Source organism: Schistocerca nitens, chromosome 6, assembly GCF_023898315.1.
Source record: "Schistocerca nitens isolate TAMUIC-IGC-003100 chromosome 6, iqSchNite1.1, whole genome shotgun sequence".
Lineage (NCBI taxonomy): Eukaryota > Metazoa > Arthropoda > Insecta > Orthoptera > Acrididae > Schistocerca > Schistocerca nitens.
Genome location: NC_064619.1, coordinates 663,132,023 through 663,153,432, shown reverse-complemented (window position 1 = coordinate 663,153,432; position 21,410 = coordinate 663,132,023). Strand labels below are relative to the sequence as shown.

At 43.9% G+C, this 21,410-nt stretch overlaps 1 protein-coding gene across 1 annotated transcript in view; it reads right to left on the bottom strand.

The window, feature by feature from the left end:
• Positions 1–21,410, bottom strand: part of LOC126262207 (venom dipeptidyl peptidase 4-like) — a 425,317-nt gene that overhangs the window by 74,356 nt on the left and 329,551 nt on the right. Inside the window, exon 10 of the mRNA XM_049958631.1 lies at positions 15,907–16,124. Within this exon, the coding sequence (XP_049814588.1) occupies positions 15,907–16,124 (218 nt within the window). The remainder of the gene's footprint in view (positions 1–15,906; positions 16,125–21,410) is intronic.

Here is a 21,410-nt window from a genome sequence, read left to right as displayed (position 1 = left end):
AGAAAGTCACGGTATCTACCGTTATCGGGCCTTTCTTCTTCGAGGAAATGCGTGATTCTGGTTTTGTAACTGCTACCGTGACGGGTGAGAGGTACGCCGATATGTTACAGACTAGCATCATCCCCAGCCTGGTTGATAAGCACCTGCTGGAACGTACAATGTTTATGCAGGATGGCGCTCCACCCCCTATTGCTAGACGCGTGAAAGATCTCTTGCGCGCGTCATTTGCTGATGATCGTGTGCTCAGCCGCCACTTTCGTCATGCTTGGCCTCCCAGGTCCCCAGACCTCAGTCCGTTTGATTATTGGCTTTGGGGTTACCTGAAGTCGCAAGTGTATCGTGATCGACCGACATCTCTAGGGATGCTGAAAGACAACATCCGACGTCAATGCCTCACCATAACTCCGGACATGCTTTACAGTGCTGTTCACAACATTATTCCTCGACTACAGCTATTGTTGAGGAATGATGGTGGACATATTGAGAATTTCCAGTAAAGAACATCATCTTTGCATTGTCTTACTTTGTTATGTTAATTATTGCTATTCTGATCAGATGAAGCGCCATCTGTCGGACATTTTTTGGACTTTTGTATTTTTTTGTTCTAATAAAACCCCATGTCATTCCAAGCATTTGTGTCAATTTGTACCTCTCTATCTCCATTATTCCGTGATTTATTCAGTTTTCAAATTTATACTTACTTTTTGATCACCCGGTACATAATCAATCAGATGGTAGACATACGGTTGACGACATATGGAAGTTTGGGTATGGCTGTGAGTCGTGCTCTGATAGCCTAATGGTAAGGCGATCGCTCGGGATAAGCGGGAAATCTGGGTTAGAGTCACGGTCCGCAGCAAATTTGCATTCGTCAATCCATTACACAGTTGTCGGTTGTCCATATTCGCAATAAGGAACCCATTTCATGTATTCCATAACGGCTGTATCTGCCGCAGTGTCTAATCCTTCGGACATGCATGCATGTGCGTAGGAAATTTATATCATGCTTCTGAACAACACAGGCACTGCAGTATCGTAGAAACGTGGACGTCAGCGCCGTTAGTAGTACAGCCGATTGGCCTTTCCAGTCGACTCTGTTACTCAGGCCATGCAGTCTAAATAGAAACCATTTGGGCGGAATGATATCGAGCGACGCTACAATTTTCGGCAGTGTCACCGGCGGTGCGAAGTATGGCAGCTAAGATGCCGCCCCTCTTGTAGTCGCGACCGGTGCTACGGCCCTACCCGTACCGGTATGTCGTCTTGCCCACGAACCCCTACTGAGCAGGCTGCCCAACTGACACTGTTGTACCGCGCGCAGCCTTCGTACCCTGCGGGATACAGACAAGTAACACTGCGCGAAATAACGGCAGAAATCAATGTAGGACGTACGACGAACGTATCCGTTAAGACAGAGCGGCGAAACTTGACGTTAGTGGGCTACGGCAACAGGCAACCGACGCGAGTGCCTGCAGCGCCTGAGCTCGTGACTATGTCGGTTGGACTCTAGACGAATGGAAAACCGTGGCCTGGTCGAATGAGTCCCGATTTCAGTTGGTAAGAGCCGATGGTAGGGTTCGAGAATAGCGCAGGCCCCACGAATCCATCAACCAGAGTTGTCAACAAATCACTGTGCAACCTGGTGGTGACTCCGTAACGGTGTGGGCTGTCTTTACAGGGAATGGACAGGGTCCTCCAGTCCAGCTGATCTGGTCATTGACAGGAAATTGTTGTGTTGGGCTACCCGGAGACCATTTGCAACCATTCATGGACTTTATGTCTCGTAACAACGATGGAATTATTATGGATGACAATGCGCCTTGTTACCCAGCCACAACTGTTCTTGGTTGGTTTTAAGAACATTACAGACCATTCGCGAGAGTAATCTGGCCACCAAGATTGTACAACATGATTCCCATCGAACGTTTGTGGAACACGATCGAGAGGGTAGTTGATGCACAAAATCCTGTACCGGCAATTTTTTCGCAACTGTGGACGGCTGTAGAGGGAGCATGGTTTCAATATTTCTGCTGAGTACTTCTTGAGTGCATAACACGTCGAGTTGCTGCACTATGCCGGGCACGAGGAGGTCCGCCACGATATTAGGTGGTACAACACGACTATTGTCTCCTCAATTTATTACATTGGCTCCAAGGTTGACGAATTCCCTTGAGAAAGGCGTTGTGAAGCACTTGATAGAAATAAAGAAGCAAAAAGCTGTCAGAGGAGGCAGCACTTTTCAGAGGTAGTGCTACCAGCAGAAACGATAAATTACCTAGTAGGGCCAAAGAAACTGGTTTAGACATGAGCATTCAAATAAATACATACATATGTAAACAGGCAGAATACGTCGATGCGGTCGGCAACCCCTATATAAGACAACAAGTGCCCGGCGCGGTTGTTAGGTCGGTTCCTGCTGCTATAATGGCAGACTATCAAGATTTAAATGAGTTTGAACGTGGTGTTATAGTCGAAGCACGAGCGATTGGACACAGCACCTCCGAGGTAGCGATGAAGTGGGGATTTTCCAGTTCGACCATTTCACGAGTGTACCGTGAATATCAGGAATCCGGTAAAACATAAAATGTCCGACATTGTTGCGGCCGGAAAAAGATCCTGCAAGAGCGGGACCAACGACGACTGAAGAGAATCGTTCAATGCGACAGAGGTGCAACCCTTCCGCTGCAGATTTCAATGTTCGGCCATCAACAAGTGTCAGCGTAAGAACCATTCAATGAAACATTATCAATATGGTCTTTCGGAACCGAAGGTTCACTTGTGTACCCTTGGTGACTGCACTGCATGTCACAAAGCTTTACGCCTCGCCTGGGCCCGTCAGCACCGACAATGGACTATTGATGAGTGGAAACATGTTGCCTAGTCGGACGAGTCTCACATTGTAGCGAGCGGATGGAGATATACATGGTATGAGGACAACCTTACGAATCCATGGGCCCTGCATGTCAGCAGGGACTGTTCAAGCTGGTAGAGGCTCTGTAATGATGTGGGACGTGCAGTGGGTGTGATATGGGACCCCTGATACGTCTAGATACATCTCTGACAGGAGAGAATGATGAAACTCAGTGTATAAAGCTTTAGACTGAAGAACTTCCAAGTTAACGAAAAGTAATCGAACTCTGAGCCTCTGTAATAGAATCTGCACACGTACGTAAGCATCCTATTCGATCACCTGCATCCATTCATATGCATTGTGCTTTCCGATGGACTTGGGCAATTTCCATCAGAACAATGCGACACCCGACACGCCCAGAATTGCTAAAAAGTGGCTCCAGGAACAATCGTCTTTGTTGAAACACTTTCGCTAGCCACAAAACTCCCCAGACATGAACATTATTGAGCATATCTGGGATGCCTTGCAACGTGCTGTTCAGAAGACATCTGCACCCCCTCTTACTCTTACGGATTTAGACAGCCCTGCATGATTCATGGTGTCAATTGCCTCCAGCACTACTTCAGATATTAGGCGCGTCCATTCCACGTCGTGTTGCGGCACTTCTGCGTGCTCGCGGGGTGCCCTACACGATATTAGGCAGATGTACCAGTTTCTTTGGCTCTTCAGTGTCAATGGCGAATGGGTGAAAGACTCAAATGTCAAAACAATGTCCTGAAGCTGCTTGACGATAAAGAAATAAAAGGAGTCGACCGATAACACTCGCGGGAACGGAAGGCATGTTGTGTGCTGTCTGGGGAGCAGTTGTTCCAACGCGTTTAACATATCTGTGCTATGTGTCCTGTGGTTCTTAGAAAAAAAAAAAACAAAGTTGTTTTTCAGGTACGGAAAACATATAAAAATTCTAAAGTGTGTTCCCGTGTGCTGGCGTGGATTTCTGATTGAGCCATTTCCGGTTTCATACAGTATGTAAGAGCTGTGGTTTAGTGAACGTGCTCGTGTCCAGTGGGCAGAGGTCTCACATCGGAGCGTGGATCCATTAGTGGCGTCGAGGTGGTGTTCAGTGATTTGGCAAGGTCTTACTGAATCCAATAAATTAAATTTTATTCCGCGCAAATCTGAAGTAGGATTTCTTCCGTTTATTTTGACCTACCGCTGTTCAACTTGAATATTGCCTGTTAAGCTGCATTTCCATTTTACTTGTAGTTTTGTTTTCTTTAGTTCGCAAAACAGTGTTTGAGTACATTCTGCAAAGATATCCTGATATAGGGATCGACAAGAGACGTAAATTCTTGGAGATATCCCTTTAGGAAGTGTTGCAATAGCTGAATGTTTCGCCGACTGAGTTTAAATTCGCAATTTCGCACTTGTGTTCTTGATGTGGCAGACATAGGTTGTAAACTGATCGTAGCTGGCGACTGCAGTTGGTAAGACCGTTAATGTTACTTCCAGTGGATATTAATTCACAAAGCACAGGGCAATTCAGTTAGCAGATTCTAGTATTTTCACATTCAAATTGCCATCATTTTGTGGGTGGAACTGATGATGATTACTACTTTGGTCTTGTACTTAGTCACGTGGTACAGTCCGCGCAGGATACGGTGGTCATTGCGCAGTAACCAGACCCTGCAATCTTTCTCACGCGATTTTACAGAAACTATTCGGTAAAAAATTTAAGTTTTACATCACTTATACACTATGTGATCAAAAGTATCCGGACACCTGGCTAAAAATTACTTACAAGTTCCTGGCACCCTCCATCGGTAATGCTGGAGTTCAGTATGGTGTAGGCACACCCTTAGCCTTGATGACAGCTTCCACTCTCGCAGGCATATGTTCAATCAGATGCTGGAAGGATTCTTGGGGAATGGCAGCCCATTCTTCAAGGAGTGCTGCACTGAGGGGAGGTATCAATGTCGGTCGGAGAGGCCTGGCGTTCCAAAACATCCCAAAGGTGTTCCATAGGATTCAGGTCAATACAATGTGCAGGCCAGTCCATTACAAGGATGTTATGGCCGTGTAACCACTCCGCCACAGGCCGTGCGTTATGAATAGGTGCCCGATCGTGTTGAAAGACGCAATCGCCATTCTCAAACTCCTCTTCAACAGTGGGAAGCAAGAAGGTGCTTAAAACATCAATGTAGGCCTGTGCTGTGATAGTGCCACGCAAAACAACAAGGGGTGCAAGCTCCCTCCATGAAACACGTGACCACACCATAACACCACCGCTCCGAATTTTACTGTTCGCACTCCAAGCGCTGGCAGATGACGTTCACCGGGCATTCGGCATACCCACACCCTGCCTTCGGATCACCACATTCTGCATTTTGGACCGTGATTCGTCACTCCGCACAACGTTTTTCCACTGTTCAATCGTCCAATGTTCACGCTCCTTAAACTAAGCGAGGCGTCGTTTGACATTTACCGGCGTGAGGTGTGACTTATGGGCAGCCGCTCGACCATGAAATCCAAGTTTTCTCACCTCCCGCGTAATTGTCATAGTACTTGCAGTGGATCCTGATGCAGTATGGAATTCCTGTGTGATGGTCTGGATAGACGTCTGCCTATTACACATTACGACCCTCTTCAACCATAGGTGGTCTCTGTCGGTCAACAGACGAGGTCGGCCTGTACGCTTTTGTGCTGTATGTGTCCCTTCATGTTTCCACTACACTATAATATCGGAAACAGTGGATCTAAGGATGTTTAGCAGTGTGGAAATCTCGCATACAAACGTGTGACACAAGTGACACCCAGTCACCTTACCACGTTCGAAGTCCGTGAGTTCCACGGAGCGCCCCATTCTGCCCTCTCACGATGTCTAATGACTACTGAGGTCGCTGATATGGAGTACCTGGCAGTAAGTGGCAGCACAATGCACCTAATATGAAAAACGTATGTATTTGGGGGTGTCCGGACAGTTTTGATTACATAGTGTAGATTTATATATCAGCTTCATGATGACGTGTCATCATTTAGTTAATGGTCGTAATTACTGTGATATCCGTACGGAAATAAGACATTGCACGAAATTCGAAAAAGTTCTCAAATAAAAATAAGGATCGCTAAGATTTTGTGTTTAGCGTATATTACGTAATATGCATGAAATTTAGCTAACATATTGAATTTTTCTGTAGACTTAGGTGGGCGTTTCTATCTCTTACCACTCTCGAGAAATTTGATCTGATGTAGCACACTGATTTGCGATAGCGTGCGCTGCGATTAAGCCAGAATGAAATATCCACAAAATTGCTTATATTTTATAAACGGTTTGAGATACCGAAATGATTTTTGACAACTGATGGCACGTAAAGAAGAGAGTATTTTTCCATATGGTTACTAAGCGTTACTTCATTATCTGCCTCGTTATTCCAGTAACTACAGACTTTTTCGATGAAAGAATGTAATTTTAAAGGCCACCAATACCTGGTGAAACGATAAATGTTATAGGTTTTGGAACAACGTAAGTGAAGACATAACACGTTTACTTTTATACCGAGAATGTGCTTTTTCATAGGCTACTGATCTTACTTTTCCCCAGTTCCTTTCTTAATAAACTTCTGTTTCGGAATCCTCTCGCAATTGCGTCTGCACAACATATTAGTGAGATTGCATTATGTAAACTCCACTGTGTTTAGGCAAAAGAAGCAAATTATAAATTGGCAACAAAAGAAACGTATAGGTTATCTCAAAATTCGCTGCTGTGACGCTTCCCTGAAAGTTAGAAATGGTTAACCGTTCAGGCGAAAATAAATCACTGCTTTTGTTGAATTTTCAGCGAAATTCTTTTTTGAATGGTTAGCATGCAAGTGTGGGCGTAGGCTTCAGTTTAGAATGGCACTTCCCCTCCAGCTCTCGTCATTTCCCCTACAGCACCTGCACATAACCCCCACCACTACCGATCTCCCCACACGTGCCCTACTGATTGCCATGTTGTTCTGTGCAGAATCTATTACAGAGGCTCATAGTTCGATTACTTTTCGTTAACTTGGAAGTTCTTCAGTCTAAAGCTTTATGCACTGAGTTTCATCATTCTCTCCTGCATTTCAGATTATTTAATGCCCTAGTGGAAGACAAGTATAGAAAACTTGCATTTCTGTCATTGTAAGAAATTTTTTCTTCATGTGCACTGCTATAACGATGTGGTGTATATCTACTGTTTCATTATTTTGAGCCTGATACAGAGCATTATTTCTGTTTTTTGGATGCTCATTCACGTTCCACTCAATTTTTTATTTAATTTTTGTGCTTACGCATGAAGCACACATACGCGACGCCGTCTTGGGTACACCTGTTGCCAATGTTCTCCTTTATCAATTCCGTGATCATCTACGAGGCAGTGAAATAATTTAGCCACATACAGCTTCTCCCATCGACTGATAATAAATACCACGCTCAGTATGTATAAAGTTTTAGATTATGGAAGGTGAGTTTTGTCGATGACAGTGGGACAAGGATCTTCTGTGGCTGATTTCTATAAAATGGGCTGTTTTCATGCAATACTTCATGCAGAACGCGATAGAGAGGGCTTCAGCTTTTGTTATAATATGTGTAGATTTTTTCTTTGAACTACATCAGTATTTGATTACTTTGATGAGGTATTTTCTGTGTTAGACTTTTTTCATATTAAAGTATTGTGCTTACATTCAAGGGAATTCAAACCACAGCACAGTGTTTAGGTACAAGTTAACCACATTTACACTCTATGATTTTGAGAGACTGTTAAGGGTGATTACTCACTGCGTGATGTTCAGTTACAATCAATTAGCGCAACTTTTTACCAATCAGTATATCTTTGTATAGCTTAATACTTCTGTTAATTGGCTGGTGATCCATCTAGTTATATTATTTTTAGTAACATTATTTCTTACATCTGTTACTTTTAGTTCATATTTCAATATTTTCTACCTTTCTACAAGCTCTTAGGCATGTGATTATTTTTTAATTGCGTTGCTGCAAAGAGATCTTTTGTCAACAGAAATTCAAAATGAACAGTGCCAGGTCGATACAAATATCTTGATATTTCAAAGTATACCTGCACTACTGAATTAATGCTGTTCATTCTCACCTCTTATTGACACATGATTGCCTTTGAGCATGTTCCAATATTACCCACAGCATTAAATATAGGAAAAATGCCATGTTTTGTAATAGTGGTCTAAAATTAACCAGAATGGCCGATTAAATTTACACTATTAAAATTTAAATTTTACTCGAACAGGGTACAATTAGTACACTTTTTCAATTTTCCAAGCAGTCAGTAATTACAGATGTAAGATGCTACAAAGCCTATTGTGATGTGTAATTTATTTTATATCCATTATTTTCAATGTCACGTTCCGTGGGTTTTCTGGAAGTGTGTTCTTCTGTGATTATTTCCTTGTTTACTTCCTAGTCAGACGGAGTGACAGAATTAATTATTGAATCATGAAAATTCATGTAACAGAGCATAACACAGGGCTTAGTCTAACTATTCATTGTAGTAAACTAGTTTGTAAGACGGTGTACGAGTTACAAGATGTATCCTGTTTGGTTATGGTGGAGATAGTCGGCGTAAGTCGCTAGGAACCACCTAAACACAGCATATTGATTGACAGCGGCGTACGTTTTCCAGTGCTGTTGTCGGATTCATGAAACCTTGGTGAATGTAGTTAGAAAGTTGCAGGAAAGTAATTATTGGTTTCCGAACAGTGACAAGTTAAACAATGTCATACGGGTCAAAACGTGGCAGGAGATCCTTGTTTAAACTGATTTTATAAATTTAGTAGAAGCGCTAATTTTTCCAGCTCCACCTATAAACGTTAACTTAGTTAATTCTCTGAACAATATATTGCGCAATTTGTCTTGGTCGCAAAGAGTGCAAGGTGCAAGTTTAGCCCTGTGATACACGTCAAGGCATGGCAGGCGATCCTAGTCTACAGTTAATACTCCGAGCGATGTGTAGTGTCATATGTCTCATTTGTCAAGAGTATGTGATGCAAGTTTAACCCTGTCATGTGGGTCAAATCATGGCAGATTATCCTTGTTTACATCAGTTTTATAAATTTAGCTGAATCGCTAATATTTTCCATATCCGCCGATAAACCTTAACTTAGTTAATCCTGTGAGTAACACATCGCATAATTTGTCTCGCTCGCCGGGAGTGCACGGGTACTGGCTGTGGGTGCAAGTGAGATTTTGCACAATATAACGACAGCTCCGAGTACAGTAGGAGGAACTTTACAATCAGTGACAACAAAAGACTGAGTCACACCGACAGGCGATCACAGACAATTCAATGATTAACGAGACTGCTCTCCGAAAACAGGAAATCCTGGTTCGAATACCGACCTGATACAAATTTTCAGACATCGGTAATACAAACGCTTCATCGTATTTCGACTTGTACTTTCAAATACATAATTCCAGCGCGCCTGTAGTGATAACCAATGAAAAGCGCATATTTTAAAGTTTTGTTTATGTCATTGCACGTTTCATTGCGATTCACCAGGTGACAGGGAGATAGCAGTTTGCAAAATGGCGACTAATCATGAGAAAGCATTTTTTGTGTTGCAATATGAGAAGACTGAATCCATAATTAAAGAGCAACGTAGTTTCCCAAGACAGGACAGCCACAAGCCCACAGAAGCATTCTGCGGTGGTGTCGACAGTTCAAGGACACAGGTTGCCTTTGTAAATAACGAAGTTCCTGGTAACAAGGTGTTGCAAGTGAAATAGTGGAAGGACTAGACGAGGCGTTCTTCCACAGCCCACAGAAATCTACACTTCGTGCAAGTCCCAAATTGGGCATCTCCCAGGCATCTTTATGAAAGATTCTGCGCAAGCGACTGATCAGAAACCATATCGCCTACAGCTGCTGCAACATTTACGGCCAAGCGGTCACACCATCAGCCGAAAATTTTGTGATATTTTTCCAGGAAGCGCTGTTAGATGACGAATTTACTCACGTTCAGTGATGAGGCGACGTTCCAGGTAAACTATCAACTGAATCGTGAAAACATTCGCATATGGGACAAGACAAATCCTAATGTTCCAACGGAAATTGGAACAGATTCTCTAAAGGTTAATGTCTTCTATGCTAAAGGTACTGGCCACCACTTTTTTCCTGGAAATCACCTGACAGCTGATATACCAGACTTCATATTCCAGCAAAACTGAGCTCCGCTTCATTGGCATAAGTGGTGCTTCACCATCTTTAAGGAAATTCCAAATCGGTGGACTGGGCGCGGCGCAGAATGATTTGGGACTCTTTGGGTGACCCCCAATGTCTCTTTACTTTAAAGTTTCCGATTTCTTTCTTTGGAGATACGTGCAAGACAGTGTTTACGTACCACTTTTGCTGCCAACATTGACTGAACTCTAGGGTCAGATGACTGCTACACTGGTCAACACAGACAGGGATATACCCGAACACTTGTAATGATGTTATAAGAAACTTTTCATACAGTGTATCAGTTACTATTTTTTACGTAATACTTTGTGGAATAGGAACGTCATTCTGCAAGTAAAGAACTTTTTCTTTCTACAAAAATTTTTATTTGCTATAATTAAAGAAATCTGTGTTTTACATATAATTTGATACCCTAACAGTTTTCTGCGTAGTCACTGTTCAAAGTTAGGTAGTTGTCGTCCCGTTTTAACAGCTTTTCTATGCCTTCTGTATACTCAATTGTCGCCAAGTTGTTGAACGGCTGATTAACGGCTTTTTTAAGTTCGTAGCGCTGTCCACTCAAAAAATCTTTCGATTTGTGGAATAAGGGATGATGACTTGGGGCTGAGCCCGAACTCTATGGCGGATGTTGAAACATCTCCCAGTGAAACAGCTGAAGCAAGTCCTACGTCACTCCCGATGCATGAGGACGTACATTATCGTGAAGGAGGATGGCTCCACTGGTCAGTGTTCTGTGCCGCTTGTTTTTAGTGGCGCGACGAAGTTGCTGAAGCGTCTGGAAGTAGGCCACTGCATAACCTCTAACCATGTAGTCGACAAGCGGGCCACACTTACAATCCCAAAACTCCGTAGCCATAATCTTTCTTGTGATCAAAACTTCTTTGGCTTTTTTCGGTTTCGTTAGGATTGGAAATACGCCATACCACTGATTGGAGTTTTGTTTCTGGTGTGAAATGTGGTACCTAAGTCTCATCACCAGTGTGATTCAAAAGTTCATCGCCATCCTTTTCATAGCACCGGCCGGAGTGGCCGTGCGGTTCTAGGCGCTACAGTCTGGAGCCGAGCGAACGCTACGGTCGCAGGTTCGCATCCTGCCTCGGGGATGGCTGTGTGTGATGTTTTTACGTTAGTTAGGTTTAAGTAGTTCTAAGTTCTAGGGGACTGATGACCTCAGAAGTTGTCCCATAGTGCTCAGAGCCATTTGAACCATTTGAACCTTTTCATAGCGAATGAGAAATGTCAATGCAGCTGCCGTTCATTTCGTTTTGTGTTCATCCAACAGAATTAGAGGAATCTGCCTGACACACATTTTTATAGGCCTGATCTGCAGTAACGATGTCGTACAACACAGTTCTTGAAATGTCTGGAAAGAATGAGTACAGCACACTTGAATTTTGGTTTCAGTGCTTGCTGTGAGTCCGTCAGTCACACTGAGGACCGGCCCGAGTGATCTTCGTCGTGAACATTCTTCCGTCCGCCATTAAACATAATACACCGCTTCCAAACTGACGCTTCGTTCGTCACATTGCCGTAAACCTCAGTTATCCGCCTATAAATTTCGATGGGTCGGGCTTTTCACGAGTTTACAAGGCTGATAACACTGCATACCTGACATTTTGTCAAACCTTTTAAAGCCGCACAGCTAAGCAGTATATAATCGCATAGGATCGTAGCTGCCGCTATATTGAAGAGGATGAGCAGCAAGGTCGGTGGGCGGTTGGAGGACGCAGTCACGTGTTAAAACAAAACGTTCTTTACTTTCCGGATGACCCTCGTACACTCATTCAAAACTTGCTGAATCACTCGACATAAAAGTTTTATGGGTTTGGTACCGCGTCATAATGTAAAAACTACTGCTGCTGGAGAAAAACCAATGTTTCGGCCACGATTGCAGCGGCCTTCTTCTTGGTCTAATGGTGCGTTCTAGCTACGCAGTGTCCCTTATATTTTGTTATTAGTGTTCCTGCGCATGCCATTACGTCATAATTTTAAAAAAGGTAGTTAGTGTCATTGGTCACTTAAGGAAGAAGGAGAGGGAACTTTATTTTAATAGGTAATTGCGGTGGTGGGAGGAAGTGACCTCTGTTGTCCATTGGCTCTTGTGTTATGTACCATGACTGGTGGCCACCGTCGAATGAGAAGTTTTCTGCTGTTTACCAACTGCTGGACGTCGGCCGCGCGGCGGCAGTTACTCGCCGGTGGTGCTCGTGCCTCGTGTTGACAGTGCGGTCTGTTGGGCTCTGATTGCTGGCAGCCAAGATGGGGCAAGCCTGGGTCCATCCTCCCTGTTCATGTTGTTAGGGTGTTTAAGTATTTCGATGGCCTCTCTGATTTTGCGTTTCGTCATAACTGGCTGCTTGGCCAACACAGAGACTTCGCTAAATTTTATTTCTTTCCCGCAATCTTGCTGATGTTCTGCCACTGCGGATTTGTTGTGTTGCCCTAGACCAGGGCCGGCCAGAAATTCTGCACGCGTGCGGTGCTCCTGCACACGTGCAACTTCCGGGTCACAGCGTGCACGCCGCAGCCGTCAGCGTTCATGTAGTGCATGTTTCTACGCACAGATGTCGCTTTATCCACTTGCTGGGATACTCTCTACCGGCGCATTCTAGTGCTCTTTCCACAGCTTGCAAGCCAACCATGGGAAGGTATTTCGCGTATTAAACATTTAAAATACTGTCATAGTCTACTAATTGAGACATCAACTTTTATGTTAACAGTTTAACCCAATAGGACATGTAATACAGTTAACAACCGTGGGTTTTTAATAGGGAAGCTTGACTGACGGAAGGTAAATACGCGTAATGTTTTTGAGCTAGTATTTAAGAAAGAGATCACTTAGCGACTTCCAACGAATCTTATTCATGATTTCAAATAACATCAAACTAGTGCAAGGTTTCCTATAAGTAATTCTCGGTGCCCTCAGTTACACCCACATAATTTCTCTCTCACTGACCTTTGAACAGAATGATAACCGCAGACCTCTCGATGATCACCTTTCATCAGTTCCGTCTGAAATCTGCATAATAACCGACAGTTAGATGAATGTTATGTTTTATCGACTTCAGCTGAGCGTAGCCCTTCACACATTTAAAAAAAAAAACCTATATGTAAGTATACGAGGGCGGTTCAGAAAGTAACCTCCGATTGGTCACAGTGCGGGTTGTGGGGGGAGTAGCGACGCCATCTGTGCGTTCACGCAGTCAACAGGTCAGTCGGCATCAAACCGTGGTCGAGTGAACGTCGTACCTGCGCTAGTTTAGTTTTTGTGGCAGTTTGAAATGTGTGCTGCAATAGAAAACCCCGCCAAATGTGAAGTGCGTGCTGTCATAAGGTTTTTTACAGCCAAAGGATATTCTGCAGCAGCTATTCATCGTGAGCTTTGTGCCGTGTACGGACCAAGAGTTATGAGTGAAGGAGTTGTCCGTGAATGGGTACGTTTATTTAAAAGTGGACGAGAAAACATTCATGATGAAGAGAGGAGTGGTAGACCATCATTGGTGACTGACGAACTCGTTCAGACAGTTGATGCAAAAGTTCGTGAAAATCGACGTTTCTCAATGTCGGAGTTGTCTACTGGTTTTCCACAGATTTCTAAGACTCTCTTGTACGAGATAGTGACAGCAAGATTGGGTTACCGTAAGTTCTGTGCACGATGGGTGCCCAAAATTCTTACCGACCACCACAAAACTCAAAGAATGGCTTCTGCATTAGACTTTCTGTCACGTTATGAGGACGAAGGAGAACCATTGTTAAACAGAATCGTGACCGGTGACGAAACCTGGATTAAGTACGTGAACCCTGAGACAATCAAAGATGTGGGCACATTCAAATTCGCCTACCAAACCAAGAAAAGCCTCGCAAGATTTTTCTGCCAGAAAACTGATGGCAACGGTGTTTTGGGATGCCAAAGGGGTGTTGTTGGTTGAATTCATGGAACGTGGTACGACCATTAATCAAGACGTGTACTGTGAAACAATAAAAAAGTTACGACGGGCTATACAGAACAAACGCCGTGGTATGCTGACTTCCGGTATCGTTTTTTTGCACGATAACGCCCGTCCTCACTCTGCTCGCAGAACAACGGACCTTCTTGAGTCCTTCAAGTGGGACGTTATCAACCATCCACCTTACAGCCCAGACCTGGCGCCAAGTGATTATCACCTCTTCATGCATTTGAAGAAATGGCTCGGGTCACAGCGGTTTGTTGACGACGAAGAGCTCAAAGATGCGGTCACAGGCTGGCTCCAGGCACAAGCGGGTGATTTTTATGCAGAAGGAATTTCAAAGCTTGTGAAGAGATACGATAAGTGCCTCGATCGCTATGGAGACTATGTAGAAAAATAATGCAAAGATGTAGTTGTAAGATGTATATATTAAAATATTTTTATTTAACTTGGTGTATTTTTTTAAATCAACCGGAGGTTACTTTCTGAACGGCCCTCGTACATTGAAACAATTGGTTTAATGACCAATTTTCCTCTTGCTTGTACCACATAAACAGGAAAGTGGAGCGGCCGCCGTTCATTTAGGACACATGTCTAATAACAGATGGCGCTGTCGCTCCCTGTCACACACGTGCGCACATGTGCAGCACTTCCGCACGTCTGCACACTGTGCAGCGTTTGGCCGGCCCTGCCCTAGACGAATATAACGCTCGTGTTCCCGAATGCGTGTTGCTATTGGCCTACCAGTCTCGCCGATGTATGCCTCTCCACATTCGCATTCCACCTTGTAAACGCCTGCAGTGTGTAATGCATCCACCTTGTCCTTAGTGGAGCCTAGCACGTCCTGGATCCTATAGAAGACAGGCTGCACCCCAACGCGGCGAAGGTGTTTGCCTATTCGGTCAGTAACGTTTTTCACATAGGGTAAGCGTACTGTTGGCTGCAGTTTGTCTATTTCCTGCTTATCTTTCTTGCTTGTGTTCGTCGACAAGGCTGTGTTTATCGACTTATGGCTGTAGCCATTGGCTAGAAACGTTGTGCGTAACCTTTTAAGCTCAGGTGTGATGTTTTGAGCATCACTTAGGCGCTGCGCACGGATTTCCAAAGAGCGGATGACAGAGCTCTTCTGCGCTGGGTGGTGGTAGGATCCGTGCGCAGCGCAGAAGAACCACCCAGCGCGTAAGAACTTAAACACCTTAATAACATGAACAGGGAGGATGGACTGAGGCTCGCCCCATCTTGGCTGCCAGCAATCAGAGCCCAACAGACCGCACTGTCAACACGAGGCACGAGCACCACCGGCGAGTAACTGCCGCAGCGCGGCTGACGTCCAGCAGTTGGTAAACAGCAGCCAACTTCTCATTCGACGGTGGCCACCAATCGTGGTACATAACACGAGCCAATAGACAGCAGAGGTCACGATCTCCCTCCACCGCAATTACCTATTAGAATAAAGTTCCCGCTCCTTCTTCCTTAAGTGACCAATGAAACTAACTACCTTTTTTAAAATTATGACGTAATGGCATGCGCAGTGAACACTAACAACAAAATATAAGGGACACTGCATAGCTAGAACGCACCATTAGACCAAGAAGAAGGCCGCTGCAATCGTGGCCGAAACATTGGTTTTTCTCCAGCAGCAGTAGCTTTTACATTATGACGCGGTACCAAACCCATAAAACTTTTATGTCGAGTGACTCTGGCCGCGGAAGCCTACGCAATTATATTGCTGAATCACTTTTAATCACTCTTTGTTCGAGAAATAAAATTTTTAAAAGGAAAGTAGCCACAGGATGGCAAGAGGACAAGACCAGAGAGGAAAGTCGCAGCTAGGGATGACGTCACAGCCGCAGCGGGCAGTGGAACAGGTTACTCACACAGTGCCATTGTCGGCCCAGCCGTATATCTCGGTGACCGCCAGCGCTCCAGAGGTGACGGCCTTGATGGACTTCCCCGTGACCGCGACCACGTGCGGGAAGCTGGCGCCGCCGCCCTGCGGCACCCAGTCGATCGTTATGAAGGTCAAGGAGTTGCCCTCTCTGAAGTAGGACACTTGCGGGTCCAGCCAGCCCGACGGCTGCGCCATCTTCACGCCCTGCATCACAATAACAACATCGTCAGTCCCAGTCCGAGTCTACAGCAGCCTGCAGTAAACAACTTGCAGACAGTTGTGGGCCACTCACTCAGTAATGGGTGGATCTGGGCAACTGAACACATACGGTATTGAACACTGCAGCCAAAAACACTGGCAGAGAAAATATGTCATGCACCTTAAGATTGTCAACTGAACAAGCATAAATCGCATCTGGGACAGGCGAAGTAATCTGGGTTTCTAACATTCTGCGTGGTGTCTGTTTGTTCTAAGTCGTGTCTCCCTACCACTTTCGCGCAACGACGCTCTGAGTGTGTTTTTTAGGGAATTGACTAGTTTGAACCTGGGACCTGTTGCTGGTAAGGAGACGCCAGACCACACATGACATGTAGAGTTGAGAAGAGTTCAGTGAGACTAGCGATGATATAATCAAATTCTTAATGATTTCAGCGTCAGCTCCACTGCACTCCCTGTAAAAGAATCTTATTACTAACTAAATTTAGTGGAAGGGGAGCAAGGCTTTCCTATTTTTAGTTAGCTGGTAAAATAACATCCAAAAAGCACTTAAGTTTACCACTGGAATTTTTATTCTACTCACAAAACATTGTTTATAAATTTCACTATGTATAAAAGGAAATATTTTAATACAGGATGATAAAAACCAACTGCGTTCAACAAAAATGTGAACGAATATTCCCTGAATTGGTTTCCAAGTTCTATAATGGATCGAAGGATTACCTATGCCATATCACATCTATAATTTGGGTTAAATTAAGTTTCATAAAAGAAAAAACTATCAAAATGGTCCACAGTGACCCTCAATTATCTTTAATTACTTATTTAACTTGTCGTAAATTACAGTGGCTGATGTGGCTTCTCAATAATTATATAACAGAAAAATCATCACATTTCAGATTTTAACTCAAGTAGCAAATGTGAATACCACGAAGTTTAATTGACGATCGACACTAGTATTAAATAAAAAGAGAATGTAACAGATGAGACTTCTGCAGTTCTGAGTGAAGCCTTATGGGCTCTTATGCGGCATCGAGTGCGTTCATTACCTTGTCGGTGGTTAGGTAGTGTCATGGGCAGCGGGCGGCGCAGCTCCACACACCTCGCTGTCTCGGTAGCAACTCTCTCGAACTTCTCCTTACTACAATTTATGGAAGTTGGTTTAAGAAAATGTATCTGGCTGTGTTTTCAACTGACCAATCAGGGCTCAATGTTAACCCTAAGCTCTGCCTACAAAAATTGTCTATGTAATGAGAAACATTATACTTTTCGTGGTGGGGCAATGTTTTTAATGTTTGCTGCGTAACATAGACGCGTATAGTCTCACGCTAAAACCTGCAGCTGGTGTGGCCCTTGTAGTGTTGTCGTAAGATCTATACTGTTCTTCTAGTGAGCTCTATCTTTTAACATGGGCTGGGGGGTGGACCTCCCGGCGATCGGCCGGTGATATGGGTGTCCCTTATCGCAGGGCCTTCTAGCCTACACGGCTCTGCTCTCGGCTTCTGCTCTCGTTTCTCCCCTTGGAACTGCATCTGTTTCACGTTGGGAAGGTATGACATGCATTTAGGCGTTCTTGTTTTAGTCTGTGGTATTCCATTTGCTCACTCGTTGATGGTATTACTTTGGTTAATTTAATGTCACGATTTATTCGGAGCTATGTGACATACTGCCGGATTTGCTATCATGTCAGGTTTTTCATGGAAGGTGTTGGATTTGCCTGACACCTTACAGGTTACTGCTCATGGTACATGAAATTCACGGCGCAAAAAATTACAGTGTCACTTTTTTGAATCTTGACATTAGCCCCCATCGTGACGAAGAAATTTGAAATTTGGCTCAAAGATGACTACAACCTCCCTCTGTAATGATGCAATATCCTGGCGTCCTGCAACATCACCCTCGGAAACTTTTCAGACAGTAAGGTGTCGACACATGCGAAAGAAAGGCCAGACCTCAGTTCATGTTAGCTGTAAGGTGAGTCAGTGTTGTCACATTGACACAAAATTTCTCTCTCCAAAGCCAGCCTGGGCGTATCGTATGATGGGAAGGTCGTCACCCCTGCCCCTATCCCACCCTCCCACGTCACCCACATCTCACCCCTTTTCTTAACACCTCTGCAATGGAGGTCAGAACCGCGACGCCTATCGATGAATTCACGCTGTTCTCTTATGGTTGGCATAGGAAAACATTTCAGACACATCGACACTCAGAATCGACACTAAAAGGCCTCACGAGGTGGCCTAAAGACCGTCTGTGAAAGCACCCCTTCCCATGGCTAGTTCATTTGCACACATTTCGCAGCGGAAAACGATAGTTCGTAGTGCGCTGTGCAACAGTGTGACGTTGCACCGTTCGCGTCAATGCAATCTCTGATCGCTTCGGGCACTACTATAGTGCGCGTCATTTACGCATTTACGACGGCGGCCGAGTTTAGGTTCGTTCTGCACAGCTGACGTCACAAAACACAGTCAGCCAATGAACAGAGAACGACTTTGCCAGAGCTCGACTGCAGTGCAGAGCACGGACGAGTGTCTTCAGTTTTAGAAACGTTCAGTCATAAATAAAGTAATTGAAAAACAGCAATGTCTTGATAGCAGACTTTCTATAAAAGAAAGTTTGGAAAAAGCATTCTTTATACCAATTGCTTCATATTCTATTAATTAATTAAACCAAACAAGCAATAAGCATCCTAATTCAGGCGATAGCAAGGAAATGTGTTTGTATCATTCTCACGAATCGCTTTTTCGCAATAAAGAACAGCGGTAATTGTTTATTTCCTACTGTACTTCGACGAAACGTGAATAATTCATAGTCATACCAAGAGTGTTTGTCGGTATTTTGCGTGATATTTTACAGTCCTCTAGGAATTCTATTGAATGACGAGCTGCGTTAGCGTAATGGTTAAAGTCTCCTTGATGCACACACGTTAGTCCCGTATGGTGTAGTTTCTTCACATTTTAGATAGGGTGTGGTTATGTATAGTTAGGAAGGCAACGCCTGAAGAGGTAACAGTTTGGCAGGGACACAAGTGGCGGTGCCCTGTAGGAATGGCTATGATTTTGTTTTATTTCCTTTGCTAGAAAAAAAATAAAATAAAATAAAAAAAGTGTTAGACAGCTAAGCGAAAGGTTGTGAGTTCAAACCTTGTTCGATGCTTAGTATTTTTTTTTATTGAAAAACAATATCGAAGTGTCTTACTCAATGAATTTTATTCGTGTGAATGTAATTTTTTGAAATTTCTAGTGCTTTGTCTCTTCATTATAATCATAATAAGTTTTCGGTTTTTCTAATTTTGTCCTCCAATATTTATTTTCACAACAATTAAAAACAATGAAAAGGCACACATACAGTTTTCATGTTATCTGTTTTGTTTGTATATCTTCTCTTCCGCAGTCGCTGTTTTACTATTCATATTGAGATATATTCTTTCGCGACAGTATTAAAAGTTTTATTTAGAGCAGAATTTCGGCTCGTACGTTGCCGAGCTACTTGATTGTCTGACGCAATTCTTTGCTTCGCTGTTTTGGCAACACCATCATATTCAATGTTTTCGTCGACTGATCTATGTTTTGGCAAATATTTGCTGTCCGTTGTGACAAACACAAATTGTTTGCGCACTGCGCCTCACTGACAATATATTTTAGTTTCTATCTTTTATTACGTCCACAATTCAGTTTTGTGTACTTCGCCAACTTTGTTTTAATTAGAAGGGAAATGACTCTGGTATAAATAAAACTTTAATTACAGTCGCGAAAGACGGAATATTTCTCAGTATTACATACGACACCTATCTAGTACTTAAATTAAATGAGATATTGTTATACAGTAAATTTTATATGAAATTTAGGTATTTTGTCCACATTTCATTCTCAACATTGTGACAACTAAAATCGACCACACGGAAAGTATACGCTATGGACTTTTACCTCTGCAAACTCTTCAAAATTTCGTGCAATGGTTTACTACATTTAATGCTGCACAATAACTGCGTTGAACATCGAACCAATATTAAGTAATTTATGGGGGGGAGGTATCAGTCAAGAAGATGTGTAAAAATCAAATTTTTGGGCCAAGCAGTTTTTGTGAAATCGAATGATAAGTGTGTCAAAGCAGTTGGAACACCATGTGTCTGCACAGGCGAGCAGTGCAGTGATGACAAAATGCGGGGAGCACGTCTCTGTAGCAGCAAAAGGAATAATGCGGCCATGGTGGCTTTACTTCATAAACTGCGCGCTCCCCCCTAAAGGTAAGTTTGCGAACTATACTTGTGGTGTCACAGCCAGACACCACACGTGCTAGGTGGTAGCTTAAATCGGCCGCGGTCCTGTAGTACATGTCGGACCCGCGTGTCGCCACTGTGTGATCGCAAACCTAGCGCCACCACAAGGCAGGTCTCGAGAGACTGACTCGAACTCAGCCCAGTTGTACGGACGACAGAGCTAGCGACTAGACGTACGAAGCCTTTCTCTCTCATTAGCCGAGAGACAGAATAGCCTTCAGCTAAGTTAATGGCTACGAACTAGCAAGGCGCCATTAGCCTTACAGTGATTGTAATTAAAGTCTCCTTTGTGCGATGTACCACAATGATTGATTAAAGATAAGTATTATACCAGCTACATACTTTTCTTCATAGCATTAATTACGTATCCGGTTCCAGTACTTCACGCCCGTCTGCGTTAGTCTAGCGTGCCTTTTAAGCCACCTCTATCTACAAGGTGTTGGCCCCGCTGCCGACACATCACATGGCGACGAGTCTACAAAGGATATTGTGTTTTATTTTGCCCTAATTTCTTTGTGTCATGGCTTCGCCACAATCTCCAGATGTACTGTCCGAATTTTATCGCTTGCAGAATCAGCAGACGCAGGCGTTATTGGATGCTCTTGGCCAGCTTGTCCAGGGTCAACGTGCGCTGCACACCGATGCGGCCGCCGCCGCTTCATCGCTACCGCAGCCACAACATGCTGTTGCACTTCAATTCAGACCCTTTGATGCAACCCACGAGTCCTGGCAAGAGTGGTCCCGTCAATTCGCCTTCCACCTCGCCGCCTACAGAATTCAAGGTAATGAGCGGCAGCCGTTTTTGCTTTCTTGTGTCGGTGTGTCCACCTACCGTGTGATAGTGAAGTTGTTTCCCCGGCGCGACGTAGCAACTCTGTCCTACGAAGAACTTTTGTCTGCTTTAGATGCCTATTTCAAGGAAACAGTAAATGTCGTTGCAAAAAGGTATACGTTCTTTCGTACAAAACGTACAGCCGGTCAGACTAATAGGGAGT